Here is a 26,095-nt window from a genome sequence, read left to right as displayed (position 1 = left end):
ACATGGATTCCTAGACACAATGCTGGGCCAAAATTCAGGGAATTGATCTTGTCAGGGCTTGAAGCCAGGGCTGAGTCCAGAACCTCACTGGCCATCCCCGAGGGGGGGCCTAGGCAGCAGAAGTGGGTGAGGCGCACCCTGCTCTCGGGTTCACAGCATAATGGGGAAGAGGGATGCACATAATCCAGGCAGCCACACAAGTCTGTGTGAGGAGCGTCCCTAATGTGGATCTCATGATGCTATTCTCCTCTAAAACTTTCCATGGCTCCCCATTGCCCTTCAAAGAAAAACCAAACTTCCCTGGCATCAAAAGTCCTCCACTGTCTACACCACCCTGTTTTCCAGCCTCGGCTCCCCCCACCATCCCACCTCCCAAGCACACGTGGCAGAAAACCTCCCAGATTTCCTATCACTAAGCCTTTGTTCGCGCTGTTGCCTCTGCTTGGAACGCCCTTTTGTTTGGTTCTGGGCGTGCGTGTGAAATGAAATGCTCCCTTGTCCGTGAGTCTTTCCTGACCCCCCCTCCGAGCCCCAGCTCCTGATGTTCCCTGCCTGGGAACACCGCAGCTCTAGTGTGTACTCGCTGTCATGGGGCGCTAATCCCTTTGGACTTTGCACTCTTAGCCAGCAGGTCATTACCCCTGGTGGTGGGTCAGGCTTAAGCGAAGGCAAGGGTGGTCCTTGGGAAGAGCCGTTGGCAAGGCCAGGGTGAGTGGGCCCTGGAAGCCACAGGGAGCGCTGCCATCAGATGAGCCCCCAGGGACTTGACCTGGAGCCCAGGCAGCCGGAATCACATTCTGGAAGCTCCACCACCGTGCTCTCCCATGGGGCTCAGGCTCGCTCATTTTCTGTGTGCCTTGACATTCCAAACCCAACTTCACAACAAGAAAGAAAACCTTTCACTCCTGCCATCTGGTGAAAGGGAGGAGCTAGTGCCTTCTCCATCTCCCTAGCCCGTGGGACCTCCCCCTGGGGTCTGGGTCTCTCTTGTGATCCCTCCATGAGCTCAGTGACACACGTCCCGAGTGCCTGTTTGCTAGAGGGACGGGGATGTGACTTCTGATCCAGCTTTCACACTTAGTAGCTGTGTGTCCGGGGGCGAGTCCCCTGTCCCCAGCAACCTCATTTTCCCAGCTGTAAAGTGCAGGAGGAACCCCTCACTCCTTATGTGCCTGGGGCCTCGAGGGCCCTCATGGAGGTGGATGCCTTCTGTGAGGGGAGACTGGAGAGAGTGCTGCTCCCGGGAAGCAGGACGTGCAGAGGTTGAGAGCTGGGGGTCTGGGGCCGGCGGACCTGAGTTCAAATCCCCGCTATGGCCGTGGCACCTTGGGAGTGTTTCCAGAGCTCCCTGAGCTTTGGCTTGCTCTGGGGAAAGTGACAGTTGCCCCTTGCAGGAGGGAGGGAGGATTGAGGCGAATAACTTGCTGGCATGCTTGGCGAAGTGCAGGGCGCACTGCAGAGCCGGCCTGATGGAGACAATCGTTCCCTGTGGTTTCCATGCAGGGATCCACGCATGCCCACTATCCCGGCCCTGCCCCAGCCTCCTGGAGCTGGCCTCCTGGGTCCCAGCGTCTTGTCTCTTCACCCTCTGGTTCCAGCCTCCTCTGGCCTGCACTTGGGGCCTGGCCTCAGGCAGGCTGCTTCCTAACTGGCTTCAGGCCCCTGTGTGGTCAGGGACGTGCTGTGTTTCCTAGGACTTCCAAAAGCCAAATGCACCATCCCTCAACACTCTCTACCGTTGCTCAAGCCCCCATTGCAAATGTCTGCAACTCAGATGTCACTAGGCTGGGTGCCGGCACCACCTACTCACAAAGCCTCTTGGATTTCCCCACGTCCCGCCTTGGAGCTCCAGTAGTCCTTCGTGGTCTCATGTTGCTCTCTTATGGTCATCTGTGCTTTTGTCTGCCCACCACACCACAGCCTGCAAGCACCCGGCCATGTTTGTTCATCCTGGACTCCAGTGCCCAGCATGGTACCTAGCTTAGTACTCAGCACAGTACTCAGCATAGTGCCCAGCACAGTACCCAGCACAATACCCAGCATAGTACCCAGCATAGTGCCCAGCGCAGTACCCAGCATAGTGCCCAGCACAGTGCCCAATATAGTACTCAGCACAGTGCCCAGCATAGTACCCAACACAGTACCTAGCATAGTACCCAGCACAGTACCTAGCACAATACCCAGCACAGTACCTAGCACAATACCTAGCACTGTACCCAGCATAGTACCCAGCACAGTGCCCAGCACAGTGCCCAGCATAGTGCTCGCCTGGTCTTGGCTGCATTGAGGGAAAGCCCTGACTAACGCCATTCTTCCAGCTTTCCTGGTCTCCTGGTTCTTCTCCCTCCTGGAGTTTTCCCTCCATCCAACCTCCACCTGACTGTTGCCCTCATTGGCTCCTTCAAATCGGAGTTGTTCTGTGGCTGCAGTTCAAGTACCCGTCCCAGTTAGCTGGTGTCCCTTGCCAAGCACTCCTGGACCGTGTCCTTGCTGGTGATGGGCTATATAACCTCGCACCAGCCAAAGAACGTAATCCTCAGGGCAGCGAAGAAGAGTAAAAGCTAATTCTCAAAAGTGGGCTTTGCCAGCTCAGCCACTTCTCTGACACCAGGCCCTGGGCCCACAGCCAACATCCCACTGGTTGATGTTTCGGTTTCAGGGTAGATGTTTCTGCTTCAGGCCGGGTGGGGCTTGGCGTTCTGCCTGCCTTTGGGACTGGCCAGCTCCTCTCTCTTTGACAGAGAAGCAACAGACTCTCCCCTGCAAAGGGCGGTGGGTCTCAGGGTGTCCCGTGTCCCCCAGTCCAACCTCTGCCTCCCTGACCAGGAATCTGGGGGGAAAAGGTCCAGAGGCCTGGACGAGGTCACACGGTCAGGACACTAGGCTTTGGGGAAGGGGCCACTGTCCTCATGGGGACTTTCCAGGCCTTCTGGCCCCTCTTGGGTGTGGCAGAGAGAGACTGAACTTAGTTTCTTCCCCAGAGCTGTTGGCTCCCTTGATTTAAGGAGTTGGATTCCGACTGAGCTTAAATTGGGCGGCCTCCCTGCAGAGAGTTGTGCTGCAAGGCTGAAGGTCTCGGTGGGTCCCCAGCGCCCTTGTTTGTAAAACTGGAGCTCCTGTGGTGCCCATCCTGCTGGCTTGGGGAGTGGGTGTGCAGTCTGCTCCACAACTCTCGGTGTCAGAAACGTCAGATCCTTAATTATTATTATCTCTAATCAAATGAAATCTCACTGGATGGCAAGAATTCACCCTCAGCCACGTTGTGGGACCCTTGCTCCTGAGTGGTGTGAAGTGTCCCGGGCAGGGGGTGGGTAATCTTGCTCAGCCCAGAACATTCCGTGGTGGCCCTCAGATCTTTAGTCCACACGAATCACTATGGTACCTTTGCTTCCACATCACTGCTTGCTGCTGAGTGGGACTTGGGGTCCCGGCCGGGTGCTGGGGACAGCCATTACCCTCTGGGGCCCTGCCACACCCTGCTGCTTGGGCTGCCCCGAAACCCAAACCAAGCCTCTTGCCCTCTGTTGGGAAATCTCCCGCTCTTCACTCTGCTGCTCCCCCGCCCACTCATAGCACACGGAGGCCGCCTGTGGAGGAGCTTGCAGAATTTCATGTTTGGTGACACAGGAGGGGAAGTCCCTCTGTGCTAGCATCCTCATCCTCATCATCGTTAACCGTTCTCGTATGAAGTAACAAAAAGGACTGGGACCATTGCCCATTTGCACGTGTTGGGGAAGGGTCTACATAATTCCTGAACGGTTAATAAAGTATACTGACATATCAATGGTTTCATTCATAGTATTTTTAAAATTGATATTATAACCCAGTGAGGTAGGCGAAGCAGTGATTGTTATAGCTATCTCAGGGTGAGAGAGGGAGGCCCAGAGTAGTCGAGTGACCTGCCCAGGGTCACACAGCCATCAACGGGGCAGCATTTGACACAGCAGGGGCCCCTCCTCCACCACACCCTCGAAGAAGGGTCAGAGACCAGCCCGCTGGGACATCAGTCTGAGAAAACTGCCAGCCCCCGTGGGGGAAGCCTGAGCTTTAGGCAAATGTTGTGCTGCCAGCAAATACAGATCAGCAAGTAAGTAAAGATGGTAATCACAGGGGACAGTTAGTGATGGAGAATGGAAATATGGGCAGGTGGGGTGCTGATGGCTCTCCCTATGTCACACAATGCTTACTGTCACCCTGGGTGACATAACCATTGTCTTCCCCTGTTTCACAGCCCTAGAGGATTTAAGCTGGGTGTCATGCAGGTGGTCTGGCATGGCCCTGGAATTGGAAGCCAGGCATATTTTTGCTACGGAGACCAAGCTTTAGTTGCGAAAGATTTAGAATAATAACAGTTCGTAATCACAGTAACTAATGTTAATCAGAGATGTACTATTTGCTAGACAATGTGTTTTAGAATTGGTCCTCCAAGAAGCCTGTGCCAAGATGACGTGAAATGTGCAAGACATTTAATAGGGAGAAGCCTATGAGGGAAAATGGAGAAGGAGCCCGGAGAGGCTGGGAGGGGTGAGGTCAGACCCCGAGTCCAGGAGAGCAGGGAGCGTCTCTGACTGCTATGTGGCATCCCGAACCAGTCACCCATCAGAGGAACCCAGTGTCTCCCAGGAACGGTCCTGCCTTCATGTTCCTGCTCTTTCATTGGTGGGAACAGCTGAGGGAGCGAGGCCTTGGTGCAAAGTGAACACTCAGAGATAATTCCAGAGCCTCAGCCGGGGCCCTGGGTCAAGCCTGCTCCCCGCAGGAGACCTGAGAGACAGAGTCCCCATGGTCCCACACACTGTGACATGTGCTTTACAAGCATTTTCTCATTTAATCCTGAACAAAAAAGACTCTGAGAACTAGATACTATGAAAACCCCCATTTTACAGATGAGAAAACCAAGTCCAAAGAGACAATGGAAGTTGTCCGACTTTACACAGCTGGAAACAGGCCGAGCGGGGAAGGGAAGGCTGCAGACAGCCCTGGGCGGTTCTGGCTCATCTCCTTGCTCCTTGCTCCCACCCTCAGAGCCGTTAGCACGCTGCCCAAGGGCACGGGAGAAGGGGACGGGGCTGCGATTCGAACCCCAGCTCCTCTGGGCTCCAAGGCCTGGCTCTTCCCGTCACGCCGCTGTCTCCCCAAGGCTCTGCCTGTTTGCGTTTTGGCTGACCCCCAGAAACTGGCTTTTGTGTCCATGACAGAAAATATGCCAGCTGGAGCCGGAGGGGCGCGTGAAGGTGGACCTGGCGCTGCGGGCGGCCGAGGCCCTCCTGGCGTGCTGCCACGAGGACCAGAAGCCCGAGATCCTGGCCCGGCTGAAGGACATCAAGGCCCAGTGGGAGGAGACGGTCACCTACATGACGCACTGTCACAGGTAGGGTGGGCAGGGACCCTGCCAGGCCTTCGTCTGCAGCTTCCGCTGACCCTCCTTGCCCACCACCAAGCTGGCCTGGGGCCCCTGCCCGGGGACATTTCTCCAGTCCTGAGATTGCTGGGAACAGAATGTTCTCTTGGGATTTCAGCCAGTCCTGCCTGCCTCTTTCTAATTGAAATCAAGCTTAATGATGATAATAGACAATGGGAGCCCATGGTGTTTTGCCAACAATGAATTCCTGGTAGACTTGCCATGTGTGCATCCTCTAGCAGAATGGCAGAGTGGCCCTGGAGGAAGAGGGCCTGCTGTCTTGCTTGCAATGTAACCCAGATTCTCTGCTTGAACCAGGGAGCCAGAGGGTGCTGGGGGGCTTAGACAGGCCTGGGTTTGCCTCTTGCTCTGCTGGTTATTTGCTGTGTGGCCTTGGGAAAGTTATTTGACCTCTCTGAGCCTCAGGCTCCTCATCTGGACAATGGGTATAACCAAGTGTTCAATGAAGGTTGTTAGGAGGGTGGAAGGGGACAACAAGTGTCAAGAGCAAGGCATAGTGCTTGGCACACAGCGGGCCCTCAGTAAACCGGAGCTGCCAGCATCCTCTCCATCTTTGTAAAACCAGAATGTGAGTGGACGGGGGGCGGGCACTGTGCACAGTGCTGTCTGCTTTTCAAACCCTTTCACTTGGAATTCCAAACGAAGTGGCTTGATGTTGGCTGAACAGATAGGGCCATCTCCATCCTCACCTCCAGATGGGGAAACTGAGGCAGGAGAGGAGGCAGGGTTATGCAGTGAGTTCGTGGCACCCCCAGAACCCACACACAGGCCCCCAGCCTTCGGTCCCCACTGAGCGGTGACAAGCCCACAGATACTATTGTACTCTGCAGATTACTAGACACCTCCCAGCCGCAGTCCTCGTGACTGTTAGTGGGCATGTGTGTGGTAAGAGCCAGGGCAACTGTGTGCTGGGTCCTCACACCAGAGAGAGAAATGGCTGGGGGCATTGTGCATCAGTGATGGGAGTTTAGGGCTAGATTTGGGGTGCTGGCGGCTAAGGGCTCCCCAAGCTGCATCAGGAAGGCTGGTGGTTCTCAGAGCAGGTCTAGAGTCTGAGCCACGTTGGTCCTCAGCCCCACCCATGTTGCTTATTTACCAGACAAGAGGGTCTTGTCTAATAGAAGGGAGGTAGGGCCCAGAACCTGGAGTGTCAACCAGCTGCCCAGGTGACCCTGAGGCCCAAAAGGGCATCATTGTGTCCCCCTCCCACAGCCCCCTAGTACTGGGGAGGGGGCAGTGGCCTGGCCTGCCTGCCCAGGAGCCAGGTAGGCAGGTCCTTCATGGCCTGGTGGTCTCTGTGCCCATAGCCGCATCGAGTGGGTGTGGCTGCACTGGAGCGAATACCTGTTGGCCCAAGATGAGTTCTACCGCTGGTTCCAGAAGATGATGGTGGTGCTGGAGCCCCCCGTGGAGCTGCAGCTGGGCCTGAAGGAGAAGCAGTGGCAGCTGAGCCATGCCCAGGTGCTGCTGCACAACGTGGACAACCAGGCCGCGCTCCTGGACCGGCTGCTAGAGGAGGCGGCCTCCTTGTTCAACAGGATCGGGGACCCCAGCGTGGACGAGGATGCCCAGAAGAGGATGAAGGCCGAGTACGATGCAGTGAAGGCCAAAGCCCAGGTGGGTGAGATGTGGTGGGCTCTATCTTCACCCATCCATCCATTTATCTACCCCTTTCTCCCCAGCCGGCCACTGACCATCTATCCATCCATCTACTCACCATCTTCTATCCTCCCACCCAACGCCCACTCACCCACCCAACACCATCCATCCATTTACCCACCCTCCTATTCACTCACCCACCCAATGCCCACTTACCCACCCAACACCATCCATCCATTTACCCACCCTCCTATTCACTCACCCATCTATCTCCCCACTAAACTACCAAATCTCCCATTCACTATCCATTCACTCACCACCCCATCCACTTACCTGTCCAACCATCTATCCACCTACCAACCTCCTCTCCATCTGTTTACTCACTCATCCATCTACCTCCCCATCACCTAACCAGTCTCCTATTCATCTATACAACCATTTAATCAGCCACCCATCCATCTATCTATTCATTCACCTATTCATCAGCCTGCCCACCTCTTCAGCCACCCATTCACTCATCCATCTCTCCACTATCTGCTACCCTTCCACTGTCTACCCCTTCACCCACCTACCTACTCACTCACTATCTGCCTGTCACTCCTCTTCGTCTACTCACCTACCCACCACCTAACTACCCACCCACCAATCTTCTTTCTACCCATCCACCCACCCATCCACCATCCACTCACTCATCAACCCATTATTTACCATCCATGCACCCAGTGTCACTCAGTGCTTTGTACACATGTGGGCACTTGATACATGTGCATTGACCTACTGACTGATGGACCATGAGGTTTGCTTTTACCTGGCTCCCGTCCTGTCCTCCCCTCTCTCCTCGTGCCTTTAGCCTTTCCTCCTTGGCTCTAACTTGCCCTTCCCCAATCCCTCTGCCCATCCTTTGCCCCCATTCCCTCACCTCATTCTTAACTTGATTTTTAAACAGTCCATTGAGTTATGAAGTTCAATTATTATTATTTTTTAAAGAAATTCTATTTGGTTCTTTATTATGTCCACTGTTCTTTTTTTCATTATGTCTTCTTTTTCCCTTAAATTTGGCAGTCCTTCCAGATATGGGTGATATCTGTAATCATTCTAAGCATACGTATTTTACAGCCTCCATTACATTGCTCAAGTAGCTCAAGTTTTGGGCCCTGACGCTGCCGTCTGTCGGGTCTCCTGATGTGCTGGACCGTTTCCTTGGGGGCTTTGTAATTTTGAGCTCTGAGCTCATCCTAAGCAGGGCCTTATCTGAGAACCCCGGGGCTGGGGTCTGGCCTCAGAGTAGCTCCACACAGCCAGGCTCCCCTCGGAACTTACCTTCATGATTCCTATTTTTATGTCAGTATATTGGCTTGGGGGTTCCTGAATGGAGTGGGTATTCTAAACTTGAATCCTTAGCCAAAATTGTACAAGAGACCCCTGGCTCCATACTCTGAAAGGTGACTGTTTTTTCCTTTGTTTTTGTTTTATCGCAGAGCCCAAGCTGAAACACAAGCTTCCTTCTCGTATTGTGTTTATGGGGAGATTTTTTTTCTAGTTCTAGAGAATTCTGTGCTTTGACAGAGGGGGCAGCCCCTCGAGGGTTCTGCCTTTTTGCAGTGGTCTCTGGCCCCTCTGGGAGAAAAGTCTTACTTCCTCCTCCAGCCTCTAGTAGACGTGTGAGCTGAGCAGTCTGGTGTCTATAACTTCTTTGCTTCTGCTCCGTGAGGTCTCTCTTACCTTGGTGTGTGTGGGTCTGCATTTAAACAATGCTTATTGTATTTTGTCCAGCATTCCCGGCTGCTATAGTGGAAGAGGATGCAGGGTCTCTGGTCCGCCACAGAGCTGGACCTGGAAGTCTCCTGGGTCCTTCATGTTTACAAGCTAAGGGAAAGAGTTCCACAATAAGCAGACATCTGGGAATCCATTCGCAGGAATAGGACTCTGGCCCCTGACTGCTTGGGAAGGCTCTGCTGCTTCCCAGCTGTGCGGCCTCAGGGCAGCTCGCCCTACCTGTAACCAGGTCGTGAGGACTGAATGAGCTCATGCGTGAGCTCTTTAAAACTGGCCAGCATTTTCCCAGCATAAAGGCCGACTTCTACTCTCAGTAGCAATGAAAATAAATAGCAACAACAATGGTGTTTGACACACGGCAGGTGTGTGAGCTATTTATTGAATGAATGAGAACCCGCCCCTGCAGCCTGAAGGCACACAGCCCCCAGGGCCCCCGAGGGGAGTGGCAGGAGGTTCTGGACTGCTGCGCAGGGGCCAGGATGGACAGGCGAGGCGGGTAGGGCATTTGGCTCTCGCAGATGTAGCCTCACCAAGGGCAAGGGCAGGCTTACCAGCCATTTTCTCTCCCGTTCTGCCCCTCGGGCTCTGGCAGGGAAGGTGCCGCCCCATTGCCTCTTTGTGGTGCCTCTACAGGAAACAGGTGCTTATGTCAATCAGCAGAGAGCCCCTCGAGCAGCGTGCGGAGGAGAGGAAACGGAAAGTGGTGGGGCGTGTGTGTGCATGTGCGTGTGTGTGCATATGCATGTGTGTGTGTGTGTGGAGGTGACACTGGGTGAGCACCAGGTCTGGCCACGTGCAGAAATGATCACCTCAGAGATTCTCACGTTCACTCCGGGGGACTCTCCCGTCACTGGATCCAGAAAAATCCTAGAAATGACAACTCTTATCAGCGACCGCCGTCTTTTCTGTCTCTCCATGTCTTGGACCTCATTTGGTCCTCCCAACCTTCTTACATGGTAGATAGAGAAGATGTGATTGGCCCATTTTTTTAGACTAAAAAAAACATCTAAGTGTCAGGTACCACTGGCCCACTAGAAAGAACCGGAAGTTCTAGGCGACTCCCAATGTAGCCTGTACCTCTGCTTGTGCCTCAGGTCCTGGGCGCGTCACTGCGTCTGTGCCCATCAGTGGGGAGCCGGGGCCACTGGTGCTTCTGTGGGTCAGGCTGAGGAGGCGGAGGGGCGGTAAGTGGGAGGGTTAGAGCCCCTGGAGGAGGGAGCACATGGCTTCCAAGTGTTTTCAGGAGGCAGAGGCCAGCTAGCAGGGTCCTGGGGGCAGGAGCGCGGGGGCCTCTGCCCCGTGAGGGTGGTGTGGGGGAGGAGGCCCTCAGAGTTGCCAGACTAGCTGGCCAATGCTGACCTCAACGTGGAAATGGGGCGCTGCTATTTGCAGAGTGACCGGATGCTACGTAGAGAAGTGCATTCAGTTTGGCTCTTCAGCCGTTGGCTGAAGCTCACAGACTCCCCATTTTCTGCTCCGGGCCGTCAGAGGTTTGGGAGCCCTGTTTTCACTCACAGGAGCCGGGTGAGCTCTTGGATGGGGAGGGGTGTGGTGAACCCCGGAGCCATTTCTTCTCTCTCCCGGAGCTGGCCATAGGATGGGCGGGGCCTCTTGGAGCCCTCTGAAGTTGTGTGCAGATTGCCGTCTGAGGGTGCATTTTGCTGGAGAGAGGAACCATGGCTTCCCTCAGATTCCGGAGGGTGCCATGAACTTCAGAAGACTCAGAAGCTGCTGAGAGGGGCAAACTTTTACATCACCCTTGGCGAGAGATTTAACTCTCGGCCCCAGTAAATGGGATACAGCCATTTACTGGGATAAATGGGATACAGCCCCAGACATCAACCTCCCGGGCCTCCCCCGGCCTGCCAGCCCTACACAGAAGGAAAACCCTCCAGCTCCGTCCTAAGCAGGGTGGGGTCGCTGCATGTCTAGTAGCCCCCAAAGATTCTTGGTGGCCTCCTGGTCACTTGCTCTGTATGTTTGAGGAAGGCCTCCCCTTGCATAGAGGGCTCTCTTGAGGCAGACGAGAAGGCATCCTGAGGTGGGCAGCTGAAATCCTCCTCCCCTAGTGGCAGGACTAGGGCCGTGTAGGGATTCTGAGAGGTCCAGGCCTTTTCTCAGAGCGGGGAGGGTCTGTAGGACATTGTCTTAGTCAGCTCAGGCTGACATAACAGAATACCACAGACTGGGTGGCTGAACGGCAGGAATTTATTTCTCACGGTTCTGGAGGCTGGAAGTCTGAAGTCAGGGTGCCAGCAGATTGGGTCCCCAGTCAGGGGCCTGTTCTTGGACGCCTTCTCCCTGTGTCCTCATGTGGCAGAGAGAGAGGGACTGCAGGCTCTCTCTTCTTATAAGGGCACTGATCCCATCTTGAGGGCCCACCCTCGTGACCTCATCTAACCCCACTTAGCTCCCAAAGGCCCCACCTCCAAATACCTTCACACCGAGGGTTAGGGCTTCCACATATGAATCTGGGGAGGACACAATTCAGTTCATAGCAGATACTGTATGTATTAATTAATTATGTTGATTTGCACCAATGAGAGCCCATTTCAACACATCTCATGCTGGTTAATAGGCCATTATTTCACCTCTGAAAATCCGTTTTTGACTTTCAATACGTTAATTAGCAAAACCTCTGGTTGGTGGGGGCAGGACCACAAAAGCACCGTGGGGGCCACCTCGGGACTGTGGCCTTTGTGACCACCCCATGGAGGGAGATTCTGAACTGGGACAACTGGCCAAACCCAGGAGTGAGCGACCGCACGCTGTCAGCCCAGCGCGTTTGCAAGTCAACAGTGGACAGAGCAGGCTGGTCGCCAGGAGCGTCCTGCTCGTTTATTTTGTCTGAGTGTTTTTAATCCAGCGATTCTGTTTTCTGAAGGGCCAGGCAATAGTAGTGTCCTCCTCCTCCCTCCTGCCCAGGACGGCCCTCAGAGGAGGCGTGTGTGTCTGGCCTCTGGGCCGTGAATCAAAGCGGTTCGTGCAGCCCATTGCAGGGGCATAAATCCACGCTGCCCTTGTTAATTGGTTGGGTTCTGACATTCCTGACAACTCTGCCGGCCACAGATGTTTTAATCGTTTGGTCTAATGAGAGAAGGTTGAGCACTCTCCCATTCATCACCCCGTCATGCTCCCACCGTGGCCGGCCCGGCAGCCGCTGAATTGTGCTCTGTGATCTCATTATGCCTGGCGCTGAGCTCGTCTGGACGCCTGCCCTGCTCGGCCGCCTTCCCCTCCGAGTGCCTGCTCACTGTCACAGGGGCTTTTATTTACTCTGGATTTCCCCAAGTGCCAGCACCTCATCGCTCACACACACACACACACACACACGCACACACGCACACACACGGAGCACCAGCCGGCACTTTCGTTGGAGAGTTTGCTTCGCTGTGACGTTTGTCACCATCAGCGTCAACCAGGGGCCCAGCATTTATTCGCTGCTTGTTATTCCTGACCCAGTTTCATAAATGAGACTTTCCTCTGGATGGAGGAAGGTCTGGGAGGGTTTTGATGGATGCAAATAATCGTGCGGAAAGGGGGAGCCTGCAAGGGAAACCCCAAGGTGCCGGTCACCGTCCCTTGGTCCACTTTTGGAATTCAAGCATCTCCGTGTATTTCCATCTGCCGTGCGTTGCCGTTGAAGCTCCCGTACGGGTGAGGCTTCTCCGCCCTTCTCTGAAGGACTTGGTCCTTTGCCTTGCTTTCCCCATCTCTAAAATGGGGATATTTTCTTCTACTTGCAATGGTTGTGGCAGAGGTTTAAATAAATTAGTATTTCTAGCTTGGGTGAGGAGCTTCTCAAAGGGAGGGGAAGGCGTATACAAATAGCCAGGGAAGGTTTTCAAATCCACATGTCTGTCCACACCTCCCCATAGAGAACTTTTGACGTAGCTTCGTGGGTGGTTGGGCCCCCTGGACGTGGCCTGTCTCCGTGGCTGACAGCTGAAGTCAGCAAACTATGGCCCTCAGGCCAAATCAGCCCACCTCCTGACTTTGTATGACCTGTGAGCCAAGGATGCTTAATACAGGTTTATAACAATGCTTAATCCATTAATGTAAAATGAATCATTTTACGTTTTTTCATGACAGGAGGGAAATAAAAAGCAGAATATTTCATGACATGAAAATGACATGAAATTCAAATTTCAGTATCTGTAATTAAAGTTTGGTTTTGTGTGTGTGTGTGTGTGAGGAAGATCAGCCCTGAGCTAACATCCGTGCTAATCCTCCTCTTTTTGCTGAGGAAGACCGGCTCTGAGCTAACATCTATTGCCAATCCTCCTCCTTTTTTTCCCCAAAGCCCCAATAGATAGTTGTATGTCATAGTTGCACATCCTTCTAGTTGCTGTATGTGGGATGTGGCCTCAGCATGGCCGGACAAGCAGTGCGTCGGTGCGTGCCCGGGATTGGAACCCGGGGCCGCCAGTAGCGGAGTGCGTGCACTTAACCGCTAAGCCACGGGGCCAGTCCCCGTAATTAAAGTTTTGTGGGAATACGACCGTTCTTTTAGGGGCTTGCCCATGGCTGCTTGTGCACCACGACCTACTAACACGTAAGTGGTTGAGCATTCGCAACAGAAACCATCCCACAGGGAAAACCAAAAACATCCACTATCTGACAGCAACAGTGGGCCACCCCCCCGTCTAGAGCATTGGTTTTGGGGTCCGACGCTTGCCCTTTAAATCTCGTCTGCAGGGCTCTGCAAGAGTCCTGTGACCTCCCAACTCTGGTTTGGAGTTTGCAGATGGGAGGGTTCTGTGATTGTTGTGAAGATTAAGTAAGATAACGCTTGTCAAGTTCCAGGCACTTGGTAGGTGCTTATTAAATGGAAGCTGCTTCTTCCCCTTTTCTTAACTCTCCTTGAAAATTTGCCTCCGCTAGCAGATCCTCCACGTTTATTCTTCCTGCCATTCAGGAAGGTTCATTCACAGCTGCCCTGAGCCGGACCTGGGAGACAAATCAACAAGCGGCAGTCTTGCCCTTAGGGAGCGCTTGGTCCCCCCCCCCCCGGGGTGACAGTGCAGTAGACAAGCTGTGAGAGAACCACAATGCAGAGAGCAGGCCGTTAATTCAGCCAGGGGCAGTGGGCAAATCCTCAGAGAAGGAAGGTGCGGCCTGGAGGTTGGCACTGCTAGGTGGGCACACGCCCACTCAGTTGGGTGTGACAATAAATGATGGCTCACAGTTACTGAGTACTTACTAGCTGCCGGGTGCTATTCTGGGTTGTGTGAGCTCTGAGTCATTTAACCCCACTGCACCCCGGTGAGGCAGTACCGTTATTAACCACACGGCACAGATGAGGAGATCGGCACAGAGGGGTTAATTACGTGCTCCAGGCAGAGCAGGGTTTAAGTCACAGGCAGTGGGCTCCCAAGCCCAGGGTCTCAACCACTGGGTCACAGAGCCGCATCGTGGGGTCCCACCCTTGACTGCCAGGCTGAGGAGTGGAGGAGTTGAAAGAGATGGTGCTGTGATCGGGGTGTGTTTCGAAAAACAGAGTCTCTAGGCACACAGTAGGTCTTAATAGCAGGGAAACTGTTCTTTCCGCAGATGTCAGCCACCCTTGGGACACCATCTTGTCCATGTGGTTAGAACTTCAGTAGATTGGCTGAAGATAGAGAGGATTCCACCCCATGCAGGCAACATCGCTGCACTCATGAGGAGAGGGGGCAGCCGGCTCTTTGCATCCCCCGTAGACACCATTGTGGTGGAGCAGAAATGCGTCCACCAGCCTTTCCTCCTGGGTTTGGATCTTGGTGCTCTCCTAGCCAGGTGACCTTGGCCAAGTCATTTCACCTCTGTGCCTCGGTTTCATTGTGTGTCAAACTGGGATGATAATGGTGCCACCTGGTGGGGTGGTCAGGTGAGTTCAATGAGATGATAATGTGCGTAAAGTTCTTAGAACTGCGCTGGCACCTTGGTGAGCGCTCAGATGATAGTGGTGCGTACCAATCGTTGTTGTTACCATGCCTATCTTGAGTGCCGTTCCTAGGACATGGCAGGAAGGAAAGCCAGCTGGATAGTGGACAGGCCCAATGCTGACGTGCTTTTGTCTCCGAAGCCAAGAATCTCTTGGCTTATTACTAATAAGGTAGAGAAGAGCATCTGGGTTCTCTTTGTCTCCAGCAGAAGGGCTGAGGGTTGGTTGCATCTCCCCACCCCCAACATACACAACCTGCAGACCTTGAAGGCCAGGGCAGCCCAGGCTGGGACCCTCGTGGTTAGTGACTTTCTTCCCCTCCCACAGGACAGGGTGGACCTGCTGGAGCAGGTGACCCGGGAGCATGAGCATTTCCAGGCAAGCGTGGATGAGTTCCAGCTGTGGCTGAAGGCCGTGGTGGAGAAGGTGGGCGGCTGCCTGGGGCAGAACTGCAAGCTGCCCACCCAGCACCGTCTCTCCGCGCTGCAGGTAACCCCCGGCCGTGTCTCCATCGGGGGTCCACTGAGGGAGCACTCACATGGGGAGGGTTCTATGTTGCAGTTTATTTAATGGGATAGTCCTGGGTCACAGGAGATATAAACATCCACGCACACATCCCCATGTGAGGAGACGCATGGAATCAAGGGACAAGTGTTTGGGGCCTCAGCTACTTCATGGAAATCTCTGGGCCAGCAGGACATTTGGAAACCCAAGGCCACAGCAGCATGGTCTAGACCAGTGGTTCTCAAATGGGGGACATTTGGCCATGTCTGGGGACATTTTTGGTTGTCACAACTAGGGGAGGGGATGCTACTGGCATCTGGTAGGTGGAGGCCAGGGATGCTGCTAAACATCCTACAATGCGCAGGATCGCCCCCCAACAAAGAATGGTCTGGCCTCAAATGTCCGTTGTGCCGAGAGTAAGGAGCCCTGGTGTGGGCATCAGGCCTGCCATCGGGAGAAGCCGGGTCCACTCTGGCCTTCCTGACTTGCTGTGACCTTGAATGAGCTTCTGACTCTCTCTGTAAAGTGAATGGGTAGATCATCTTCAATAATTCAAAGACCACTTTATAATTTTTGCCACAGCTATACAGAACCTGTGCCATTTATTTAATATTTGTATTTAAATTGACTCACTTTTAAAGAAACTGACAGTGACCAAAAAACATCTCATATGACTTCTGTAAGAATGTTCACAGTGACCTTATTCATAATAGCTCCAAACTGAACACGACTCAGATTTTTATTAGTAGAACATTAGGTAAACACATTGTAGAACAGAACATACATACAAAGGAATATTACTCATAATAAAAAGGAATGAAGTACTGATATACACGACAACATGCAAGAATCTAAAAAACATGCTGAGTGAAAGAAGCCAGTTTCAAAAGAGAATACATTCTATGATTTCAAATATATGAAGTTCTAGAATCTTCTGGGATATTAGAAATGCTCTCTATTTTGATAACAGTGTGGACTACATGGGCATGCATATTTCTCAAAACTCTTTGAAGTGTAACACTTATCTGTATATTTTACTCCATGTAAATTACACTTCCATAAAAAACTAAAAAAATACATTGAAGTCTTTTTCAATTAAAACAGATTTAAAGATGTTTATATAAGAAATTTAAAAAATTAAAAACCAATGTACATCTACTTAAAAAGAAAATGTATGTCATTGTCATAAATGGAAAACCAGTACCCATTCATAATTAGTAGATAACCATGCAACTAAATATAATGAAGCCAAATGGGGTCATGAGGTTCTATTTGGCTCTACGCTTTTGCCAGCTGAAGGCTGGGAGCCTCAGGCTGCCTTCTCTCTTTGTTAAAAAGGCAGATTCACAAATATCAGAGAGAGTTAAGACAAAGAAGCACCCAACAGGGCTTTCTCCTTGTCGTAATCAAATGGCTGAAAAAGACGTGGGAAGGGAATTACGTTCTCATGCTTTGAGTCAATGTTGTTAAGGCAGACAGTCTACCCCTTGGAATGGCACCTCTGACTCGAACCCAGGAATCTAGGAATTAGTAGTTAGCACTACCTTCCCAGGGGCTCTGGAAAATGCAGCAAATGTTTTCTTTTTCCCCTCATGTTTTTTTTCCCTGTCCCCTTTAGGACATCACCAACGATTTTCCCAAGGGTGAGGAGTCTTTGAAGAGGCTGGAGGAGCAGGCTGTGGGGGTCATTCAGAATACCTCTCCTTTGGGTGCAGAGAAGATCACCAAAGAACTGGAGGAGATGTGGAAAGTTCTGGAGAAGCTGCGAGTCCTCTGGGAGGAGGAGGTGGGGCGGCTGCAGGACCTGCTCAAGTCCAAGGGGGCCCATGAGCAGCAGAGGAGGCAGCTGGAGGCCGAGCTGGGCGAGTTCAGGAAGGGCCTCCAGAGGCTGGCCGAGGAGGGCCTGGAGCCCCAGGCGAAGGCAGGGACTGAGGACGAGCTGGTGGCCCGCTGGAGACTCTACTCGGTAAGCAGAGTTTGGCTAAGCCATGGGCCAGTCCAGGTGCCCTGCGTGTCTTGGGGTGTCACCACTTGGAGCTCCTCTATGTAGTGGGAAAATCACGCTAAGCCTTAAGCACACTTAACTCTGGTTTTCCTGGATCTTGGTCATCTAAGTTGGGTATTTGTACCCATTTTCCAGATAAGGAAACGAAGGCCTGGAGAGATTTTTTTTTTTTCCCCAGTGTCCCCAGGATCACCCAATGAGTCGGTGGATAAATAAGACATGAGGTGGATTGGCTCCAAGGTTGCCATTCCCTTGCCTGATGGTGGGACGTAGGGTGGACTTCCTGAGCACAGAGCAGGGAGTGTTAGGTCGGGGGAGACCTCTTAGCGCAGAGACGACGAGGAGCAAACACAGTGAGGCTTCTGGGAAGGCCAAGCAGACGATGCCCATCCTGGGAGGGTAGAGGGGCTCCCACCCAGACACGGCGTCCAATCGGAGCACCCCCCACCACCGCGTGCACACTCACAGGAGGTTTGACTTGTGGACAGAGAGATTTTTTTTATCTATTTATTTTTCCCCCAAAGCCCCAGTAGATGGTTGTATGTCATAGCTGCACGTCCTTCTAGTTGCTGCATGTGGGACGCGGCCTCAGCATGGCCGGAGAAGCGGTGCGTCGGTATGTGCCCAGGATCCGAACCCGGGCCGCCAGTAGCGGAGCGCGCGCACTTAACCGCTAAGCCACGGGGCCGGCCCAAGAGATTTTTAAAATAAGGATTAACACCCTCTCCCACTCCTATCTTTATTTATTAACTCAGTAGGTTAGCTCCATGTCAGTTCCATTGGGGGAAATCTCTAAACAAAAAGCCACCCCAGATCCTACCTCCGCTCCACACTGTTATTCAGTATTTTTTCTTCCTTCTAATATTTGCCCATATGCAAAAATATTTTTGTGTAGGTAGAAAAAGCACACATACTCTTTAGGGCTCACTCAGCCTCGTAGAGACCAGATTCCCCGCAATGATCAACTTCATACAAAGTGAATCGTTTCCCTTTAGGATTGGCTGTCTCAGCACAAGGCAGAGCTGGTGTGGCGCAGTGGTTAAGGGTGGAGGCTTTCAGCTCAGGCTGCCCGGGTTCGAGTCCTGGTTCCCCTTCTCACTGGACTGCTTTGGGAGAATTACTCTCATCTCAGTTAAATGTGAGATGGGAGGAGGATGTGAGATGGGAGGAGGACCTGCCTCACATGTTCCTTATGAACATGTGACAACAGAAAGTGCCTAGAATAGCACCTGCCAAGAAGTCAGAATGAGTTCCAGATGAGGGATAAGATCACACAGCCACTTGCCTGTGCCTGGCCAGGTTTCCGGAAGCCCTCCCCAAGGCAGGAAGCTGACTACATCCCTACAGAGGCTCCCGCCCTCACCTGATTCCGGTGTGACCTCAATTATGATCAAGTGTGACTAACCGGAAATCAATGAAAGGGTATTTCAGGATTTATTACTAAAGACTTTCGTTCTTAAACTAGCATTCATGTAGCTATGTTTGCACTTCTTATTGTGTGTTCTCTAGTAAGGAGCAGACACACCTGAGCTGCTCCAGCCCAGCCCTCTGGAGAGGCCGGGTGCCCAGGGATGAGGCCAGGAGTGTGGCTACGAGGCAGCTGACCTGCTTTGGGCTGGGAGCACCCTTGGCCCAGCAGAGCAGGGGAAGGTAGACGGCAGTCATCCCAGCTTGCACCAAAAAAGAAATTTGGACTGTTTTCCCTCTTCTGAGAAGCAGGCACACTTCAGGGACACAGGTTGTGTCAGGGCCTCAGCTGAAAGAACCACTTGTAAAGGAGTTCTCAGTGAGGGAGGTGTTCGTCTTCAGCATCATCACAGTGAGGTCACTGTTCACCCAGCGTGTGCTACTCTGAGTGCTGTACAGCCCCACGCGGAGGGCGCTGTCACCATCCCCCTTGTATAGATGGGGAAGCTGAGGCGCTGGGAGACCTCCCCACGGTTGTGCAGCCTACAGCTGGAGGCAGGGCTTTGAACTTGAACCCAAGCAGTCTGACTCAAGAGAACATGCTTCTAGCCACTGGGCCAGCTCAGGCTCCCAGTTTTAGAAAATGAGCGTAATGAGGAGACAGACCAGGAACGTGGGCATCGGTGCTCGTCTGGCTGTGACCACCGGCTGATCTCTCCACCTAGACCCTCCCCCACAGAGAGCAGGGGGCCGAGCATGATTTGTGACCTCCCTCTGCTGACCAGGGCAGGACCATTCATCCATGTCAGCACCCAAGGTTGAAATCGGAGTGGTTTTGTGCCTAAACCTGAGGTGGTCAGGAAACGCAGCTGCCTAGCAGGGCCCACCCTCCCGGGCACCCCAGGGAGTCCACAGACTAGAGATGACAGCATCATAGGTGCAGCTGCGGCATGGCACGGCTGGCAGGGCCCCTCTTATTTCACAAGGCAGGAAACCGCGTCCAGAGAGGGACAGTATTTAGCCAGGCTAGTGCTGTGGGGCAGTGTCCTTCCCGCTGTGGCTCCCTGGTCACTCTCTGCTCCTCCAGGACCCAGGGCCCTTGGCGTTTCTGCGACTTGCATGGCTTCAGATTGACTCTTGACCTTCCTGTGGTCTGGACAGGCCTTTTTCCCGAGGCAGCCCATAGTCCCACTCTCCCTACAGACCCCTGCCCTGCCCTGCCCAGTCTCTGCTTGCCTGCAGGCCAGCCAGCCCTTCTGCGTGTGATGTGCGGACTTCTTCATGGATGGTTTGGAAACTGTCAGTTTGCACAAACCGATCATGTCTTCATCTTCTATGAAAACATGTATAGATTTCATTACATTTCCTTAATAATTGAATATGGACAGGAATATTTTTGAGGATGGACAGGGCTGGCTGGGCAGATTCTACATCCTGCTGCCTACACAGTGGCCCCTCTTGCCCCTAGCCGCTGCCTACAATCTCTATTTGAGCTTGCTCCCTTGAACTTAAGACTCTGGTCCCTGTTCACCGGTAACTCACTCAAGACTGAGCCTGATTGGAGCTGCCCCTGGTCCCTGTGAATGGAGCATCTGGGCGGAGCACAAGGCTGCCTCCTGGGGGTGTGGGAGCAGCTGGGGAGGGGCATGGCTGGGCTCCTGCTCTGTACTCAGTGCCTTGTCAAGTGGGGTGGCCCCATTTTACCAACAAGGGAACGGCCCAATGTTGCACAGCTAGGAAGGAGTAGAGGTGGGTTTCCAGGCCAGCCTGTGTTGCGCCAAAGCCCGTGCACTTTCCACTTCCTCATCCTGCCTCCTCCTGAGCATGGGCCCATCAAGAGTCTAGGTCAAGGGGAAACGCCGCACTTCCCAGGACAGCAGGAAAAGGCCTCGTCTGGAGTATCAGAATGCAGTCAAGTGGAGTGGTTCAGGAGTGCTCAGTGGAAATATCCTCTCCACCTGCTGATGACAATAACCGATTCACAGCACCTTCAGATCCTTGTTTCCTTTGGTGCTGATGAGGCAGGTTAAGAGCCGGCAGGCCTGGCTCTGATGTCAGGTCCACCGTTTACCGGCTCTGCAATGTCAGAAAACTCTTAGCCAGAGTTTCCTTATGTATAAAATGGGGACACGGAGACCTCCCTTCCAGGTTCCTTGCAAGGCTGAGCTGAGTGAGACACCCAGAGCGCTCAGCATCGTGTCAATGTTCCCTAGATATTAGTAATTTGTATTATTAGGTGCTGGTACTTGTCATGACGATACTGAAAGGTCGGTGATAATAAAGAGAAAACGTGCGGCTCCGGGACGGTAACTGTTGTGTTCAGGGTCATGGAGCGGGAGGTGGGAGAGCGGGGGCTGAGCTCACTGGGGCCCCAGTCCCTGCCTCTGGGGACAGTGTTCTCCCAGGCTGGCCCACCTCCACTGGCCATGCTCATCCCCCTGCACACACACGTCCTGTCACAGAACCTCACCTGCAGGGGTTGTCTGTTGTGCTGCAGGCGACGCGGGCGGCGCTGGCCGCGGAGGAGCCCCGGGTGGACCGGCTGCAGACCCAGCTGAAGGAGCTCATCACCTTCCCCCATGACCTGCAGCCGCTCTCCGACAGCGTCGTCGCTGCCATCCAGGAGTACCAGAGGTACCTGGGCAGGCTGAAGGCGGGCAGACTTGGGGTGCCTGAACCCCACTCTCCAGGGGCCTTCTTACCCCATCTAATGCATCTCCAGGAGGTGGGCTTGCTGTCTCTTGCAGCCTGCTAACTCTTGCACCTCCCAACAACTGGCTGTTACAGGGTCTCACTCGGCTCAGCACTCTCTCCTTTGACAGTGTTCTGTGTTTTGCTCCTGGAAAGAGGCCTGAACCTTGTTTTATTCCATGCTAAATGGCTCATTCACCCATTTCCATCAAGTCTTTTTATGCATCTTAGCACTGGGGACAGGTCCACCATGTAATGGCCCAAGGGGAGGGCTTTTCTAGACAAACACCATTCTCCTGCATTCTGATGGTGCGGACATAGGCATCTGAGCCCATCTCAGACCAGCCTCTACCTCCCCGTCGGCGCATGGGCTCAGGCATGGCAGGATCTCCAGTCTCCTAGCTCAGCAAAGACCAGTGGATCAAATATCTACCCGGTGTGGAACTGAGCACAGTGTAAAGTTGGAATCTGCAGCTATTTTTGCTACAGGAGCATCAGAGGTGTTCTAAACACAACATAACTGTCCACGTATCCGTAGTGCCTCTCATTCCTCTGCCTGATACAGGGGGTTCCTCCAGAATGAACTCATGGAGCTCCCCTCTTGCTGTGTCTCTCACCCCACAGTGTGCTCAGGCCTCACATCTGTACAATCAGAGCAGGGGCCTAGGTCCCCCCTGGGATGCTAAGGTGGTGGCGGGGCCTGAATTTCCTGTGCACAGAGCAGGCAGGGAGACAGCGGGGTAAGGGTCTCCCCCCAGTTTCTCGTGCTGAGGTTTCACATGCTGGTATTTATGACTGGGTGCTGGATATTGCATTCGAAAAATTATCTGGGCCTGGGATGATGGTCTCTTACTCAAGAAAGGATTTTGTTTGCTTCTGCTAGGTGCCTGGGGCGGGCTGTACCAGTCCAGGGGCTCTGTAATTCCTCTGCAAGGCTTGAGGTTCCCTGGTCTTGGAGCTGGATGCAAGTCTGTCTGAGGAATGGCTTACTTCCAATGCACTTTTATCCAGAGGACTTAGACCTTTGAGGTCCCATAGACATTCCCAGCAGCCTGGGGTTCAGGAGAGAACCTCCCTGGGAGCAGTGCTCCCGGCTCCCCGGCTCCCTGGGGTCCGGGCAGAGGCCTCATTCCAAACTGACCCCACTCTCTCCTCTCTTGGTTTTCCCTCCACGGCCCCTGCAGCATGAAGGGGAAGAGCGCCAGGCTGCGCAATGCCACGGGGGCAGAGCTGTGGCAGCGTTTCCAGCGGCCCCTGCAGGACCTGCAGCTGTGGAAAGCCCTGGCCCAGGGCCTCCTGGATGTCACCGCCAGCCTGCCAGACCTGCCCTCCATTCACACCTTCCTGCCCCAGATCGAGGTAACCGTGGTCCTGCCAGGAGGGGGCAGCCGGGGGAGGCCACCAGCCAAGCATGGTGTTTCAGCCGCTCTCACAGGGAAAGGCGTGTTCCTGGGTCCTCCAGATTTGTGGGGAGAGCTCACTGCACTATGTCTGGCACAGGAGTCCTGTGCACACAGAAAGTGTCAACACTTGTTCTCAGTGACAAAGGTCATCCTCAGTTCTAGGGTAGAAGGCGAAGCCTGGTGCCCGTGTGACCCCAGGACTCTGCACTGACCCTCGCACACCGCTTCTCTTCAGGACCCCACTGCAGGCGGTCCTCTGGTGGAGGTATGCACAGTTCTGAGATATAGCAGCATGTCAGGTCATTACCTTTACTGTGTATCAGTTAGCATTCATGTGACAAGTGACAGAGAACCTGACCAGTGCTGGCTTAAGACACAGAGACCTTCAGGTGGTCCCAGGCTGGCTTGATAGCTCAACAGTATCATCCAGGACCCAGGCTCTTTCCAGCTCTAAGCCATGTCTCCCTTCGTGGCCCCAAGATGGCTGCCACTGCTGCAAGCATGTATCCTCACATGAAAAACTCTTCTGCAGGAAGGAACAGCATGGGGGCAAAAGAGAACTCTCCATCTGCCATTTCCAACAGGGAGGCAAATCCTCCTTCCCAGAAGCCTCAGCAGACTCCCCTGATGTCTCATTGGCCAGAGCAGGTCACATGACCATCCTTGGACCAATCACTGGCTGAGGATAATGGGATTGTGTGACTGGCTTGTACCAATTATAGTCATAACCCTGGAACTGGGCACTTTGCCACCCAAACAAAATCCTGGTTGTTTGGTGAGGAAGAAGGAGGAATGGCTGTTGGATGAGCAGCTGACAGTGTCTCACAAACGCTTGTCAACGTGGTAGCTCTGATTTGCCTATAAACAACGCCTTATGGTCTCGTGAAACTCTGAGGTCCGTAAAGTGCTTTCAGGTCTACAGATCTTAGACACACGGAGTGGGAGGAGACACAAAAGAGTGCCAGGTGCAAGCCCCATCTTATATGAATTTTTCTTCTGAGTATAAAAGTCATGCCTATATGGAGAATGTAAAGATTTGTGAGGAAGGAAATAAAAAGCACTTGTACTCCCATAAGCCGTGGGACCATTGCTAACATGCTGAGGCGTTTTCTCCATCATGTTTTCTGTCCAACTTGGGATTCCTGGGGGAATCATTAACCAGGGTTGGCCCCTGCTCACCCCTGAGCACACGACGCAGCCACAGACCAGGGCCTGCATTTTGGAGTGTCTACACTCGTGATTTTCCACTTGGGGCTCACATTGGAACAATTTGTTTTCTCTCATCATAGTTAAGCCATAGAGCATGGCCTTTCTTTCTGGGGGTTCTGTGCACTCCCCACTGTGGTCCGAGGATGATGGTCCACCATCTTGAGAGTCTTTCGGGCTCCCCAAAGTGAATTCACGAGTGCCACAAATCTCAATTTTCGGTCTGACAATCCTGAATATACCCTTTATATCTGATGAAAATCCATCTAGCCATTTCCATGAGATATGATCACCAATAGGCAGAAGCTTAAATTAATTTATTGCAATTTTTGTGTTTTTGGAGTTGTGTTATATAGTTGTATATTCTGAGATTTTCAGTCGACATATATGAGTTTTTCTCAGCGTCATTTAAAATGCTTCCAAAAAGTCATCACTTTAAATGGCTGCGTAATATTCCATTCAGGGGTATGCCATTATTTACTTAATGTATCCACAATTAAATATTTAGGTTGTTTCCAGTTTTCATTGTCATAATTAATGTATGTTGAATATCTATGTACAGGGATTTTTGTCTCCATTTCTACCATTCTCCTCATTTTGCCGATGAGGGATCAGGGCCAGGGAGAAGTTAGGGTGCTTGTTCAAGATCATACTGCTCAAGAGAGGCAGAGGTGGGGCCAGTACAGTGGGTTATAGACTTTCACCTAATTTCCTTATTTCTGTTTTCATACTGGATCCTGGAAACAGCTTTATGAGGCTTGCAGAACAATTTTATTATTGTCATTTGACTTTTGAGGAAACCAAGTCTCAGGGGAAGCCACTTGCTCCAGGTTGCACAGCGTTAAGTGGCAGGGCTGGCTTTGACCCTGGCCTGTCTAACTCCACAGCAAGTGCTCTCCCTAACAGTGTCATGATTACATTTCTGTCTTGTCCTTCCCACTGGGGTAGAAAACAAACTGGGGCCTCCTTGAGGCCGGTGGGGAGAGGTACTGTCTTTCTAGAGTGGGACTCAGGACTTTCAGCACAGGATTTCATGGAGCATTGGGTTGGAATGAGTGGGGCCAGGCCTTTGGTGTGTGCACTTTTGTCCACTGTTTGCTGGTTGGGAGCATGGCCTGCATCACTCCCACAGCCTGCCCACGTGGGATGGACTTCATGGGCTGGGGCTCAAGCTGCCAGCCTTGTCTTTCCTTGACTCGGCTCCTGCATCGAGCCCCAGAGTGGCTATGGATCTGCAAATTTCCTCTAGAACTAGAGCACTGAGCCCCCCAACTTGGGCCTGGCTCTCTGTGACGGCTCTAGGGGAGAATCCTTCCCGGCCTCTTCTGGCTTCTGGTGTTTGCTGAGAGTCTTTGATGTTCATTGGCTTGTACATCCATCACTCCCATCTCTGCCTCTGTCATCGAGTGGACATCTTCTCCCCACGTGTCTTCACATCTTCTGCCCTCTGTGCGTGTGTGTCTGGGTCCAATTTTCCCCTTTTAATAAGGGCACCAGTCATATTGGATTAGGGCTCACTCTAATGACCTCATTTTTACTTGATTACCTCTGTCAAGACCCTGTCTCCAAATAAGGTCTGAGGTAGTATGTGTGGGGGGGTTGAGACTTCATTATATCTTTTTAGGGGGACACAATTCAACCCATAACAGCTGGTTAAATAACAACAGCTGAGAAGAGCTGTGTGTTATTGTGTGTTCACTGTGGGTCATGCACCATGTTAAATGCTTTCTAGGCATTGTCTTGTTTAAGCCTCATGACAACCCCATGAGCTGGGGTATGACTGACTACCCCCATTCTACAGAGGAGGAAACTGAGGCTGAGTGCTTTAATGAACTACCCAAGGCCTCCCAGCTAGTATATAATCCAAACTCATGATCACAACTCCCCAGCCTGAATTCGTAACCCCCTTGATATTGTGTCTGGGCTTAGTGAAAAGGGGGTGAAGGTGACCCCCTACATACCGAGGCTTGACCTCTGCGTGGCTGATGGCAAAGCACATGCCCTCATCTGCAGGTTACTCCAGCCCAGCTGTGTCGGCCGTGTTTATGCTGCCCTTCGTCCAGGACGCCCTCTACCCTTCCAGGGCTGTTGTCAGTATGGCCTCCTCCGAGGAGCCTTCTCAGATTTCCCCAACCTGGAGTGTCCGCCTCTGCCTTGAG

General features: G+C 52.9%; 1 protein-coding gene across 2 annotated transcripts in view; it reads left to right on the top strand.

Moving 5' to 3' along the window:
* The window catches only part of SYNE3 (spectrin repeat containing nuclear envelope family member 3), a 99,357-nt gene that overhangs the window by 41,152 nt on the left and 32,110 nt on the right, over positions 1-26,095 (top strand). For both annotated transcript variants that reach the window (XM_058567646.1, XM_058567645.1), the window contains exons 3-8: positions 5,199-5,371; positions 6,730-7,039; positions 15,048-15,209; positions 16,843-17,190; positions 21,134-21,270; positions 22,512-22,686. In XM_058567646.1, the coding sequence (XP_058423629.1) occupies positions 5,199-5,371; positions 6,730-7,039; positions 15,048-15,209; positions 16,843-17,190; positions 21,134-21,270; positions 22,512-22,686 (1,305 nt within the window). The remainder of the gene's footprint in view (positions 1-5,198; positions 5,372-6,729; positions 7,040-15,047; positions 15,210-16,842; positions 17,191-21,133; positions 21,271-22,511; positions 22,687-26,095) is intronic.

Source organism: Diceros bicornis, chromosome 24 (genome assembly GCF_020826845.1).
Source record: "Diceros bicornis minor isolate mBicDic1 chromosome 24, mDicBic1.mat.cur, whole genome shotgun sequence".
NCBI lineage: Eukaryota > Metazoa > Chordata > Mammalia > Perissodactyla > Rhinocerotidae > Diceros > Diceros bicornis.
The sequence above is the reverse complement of the archived record's forward strand: the minus strand, read 5'-3'. Positions and strand labels throughout refer to the sequence as shown.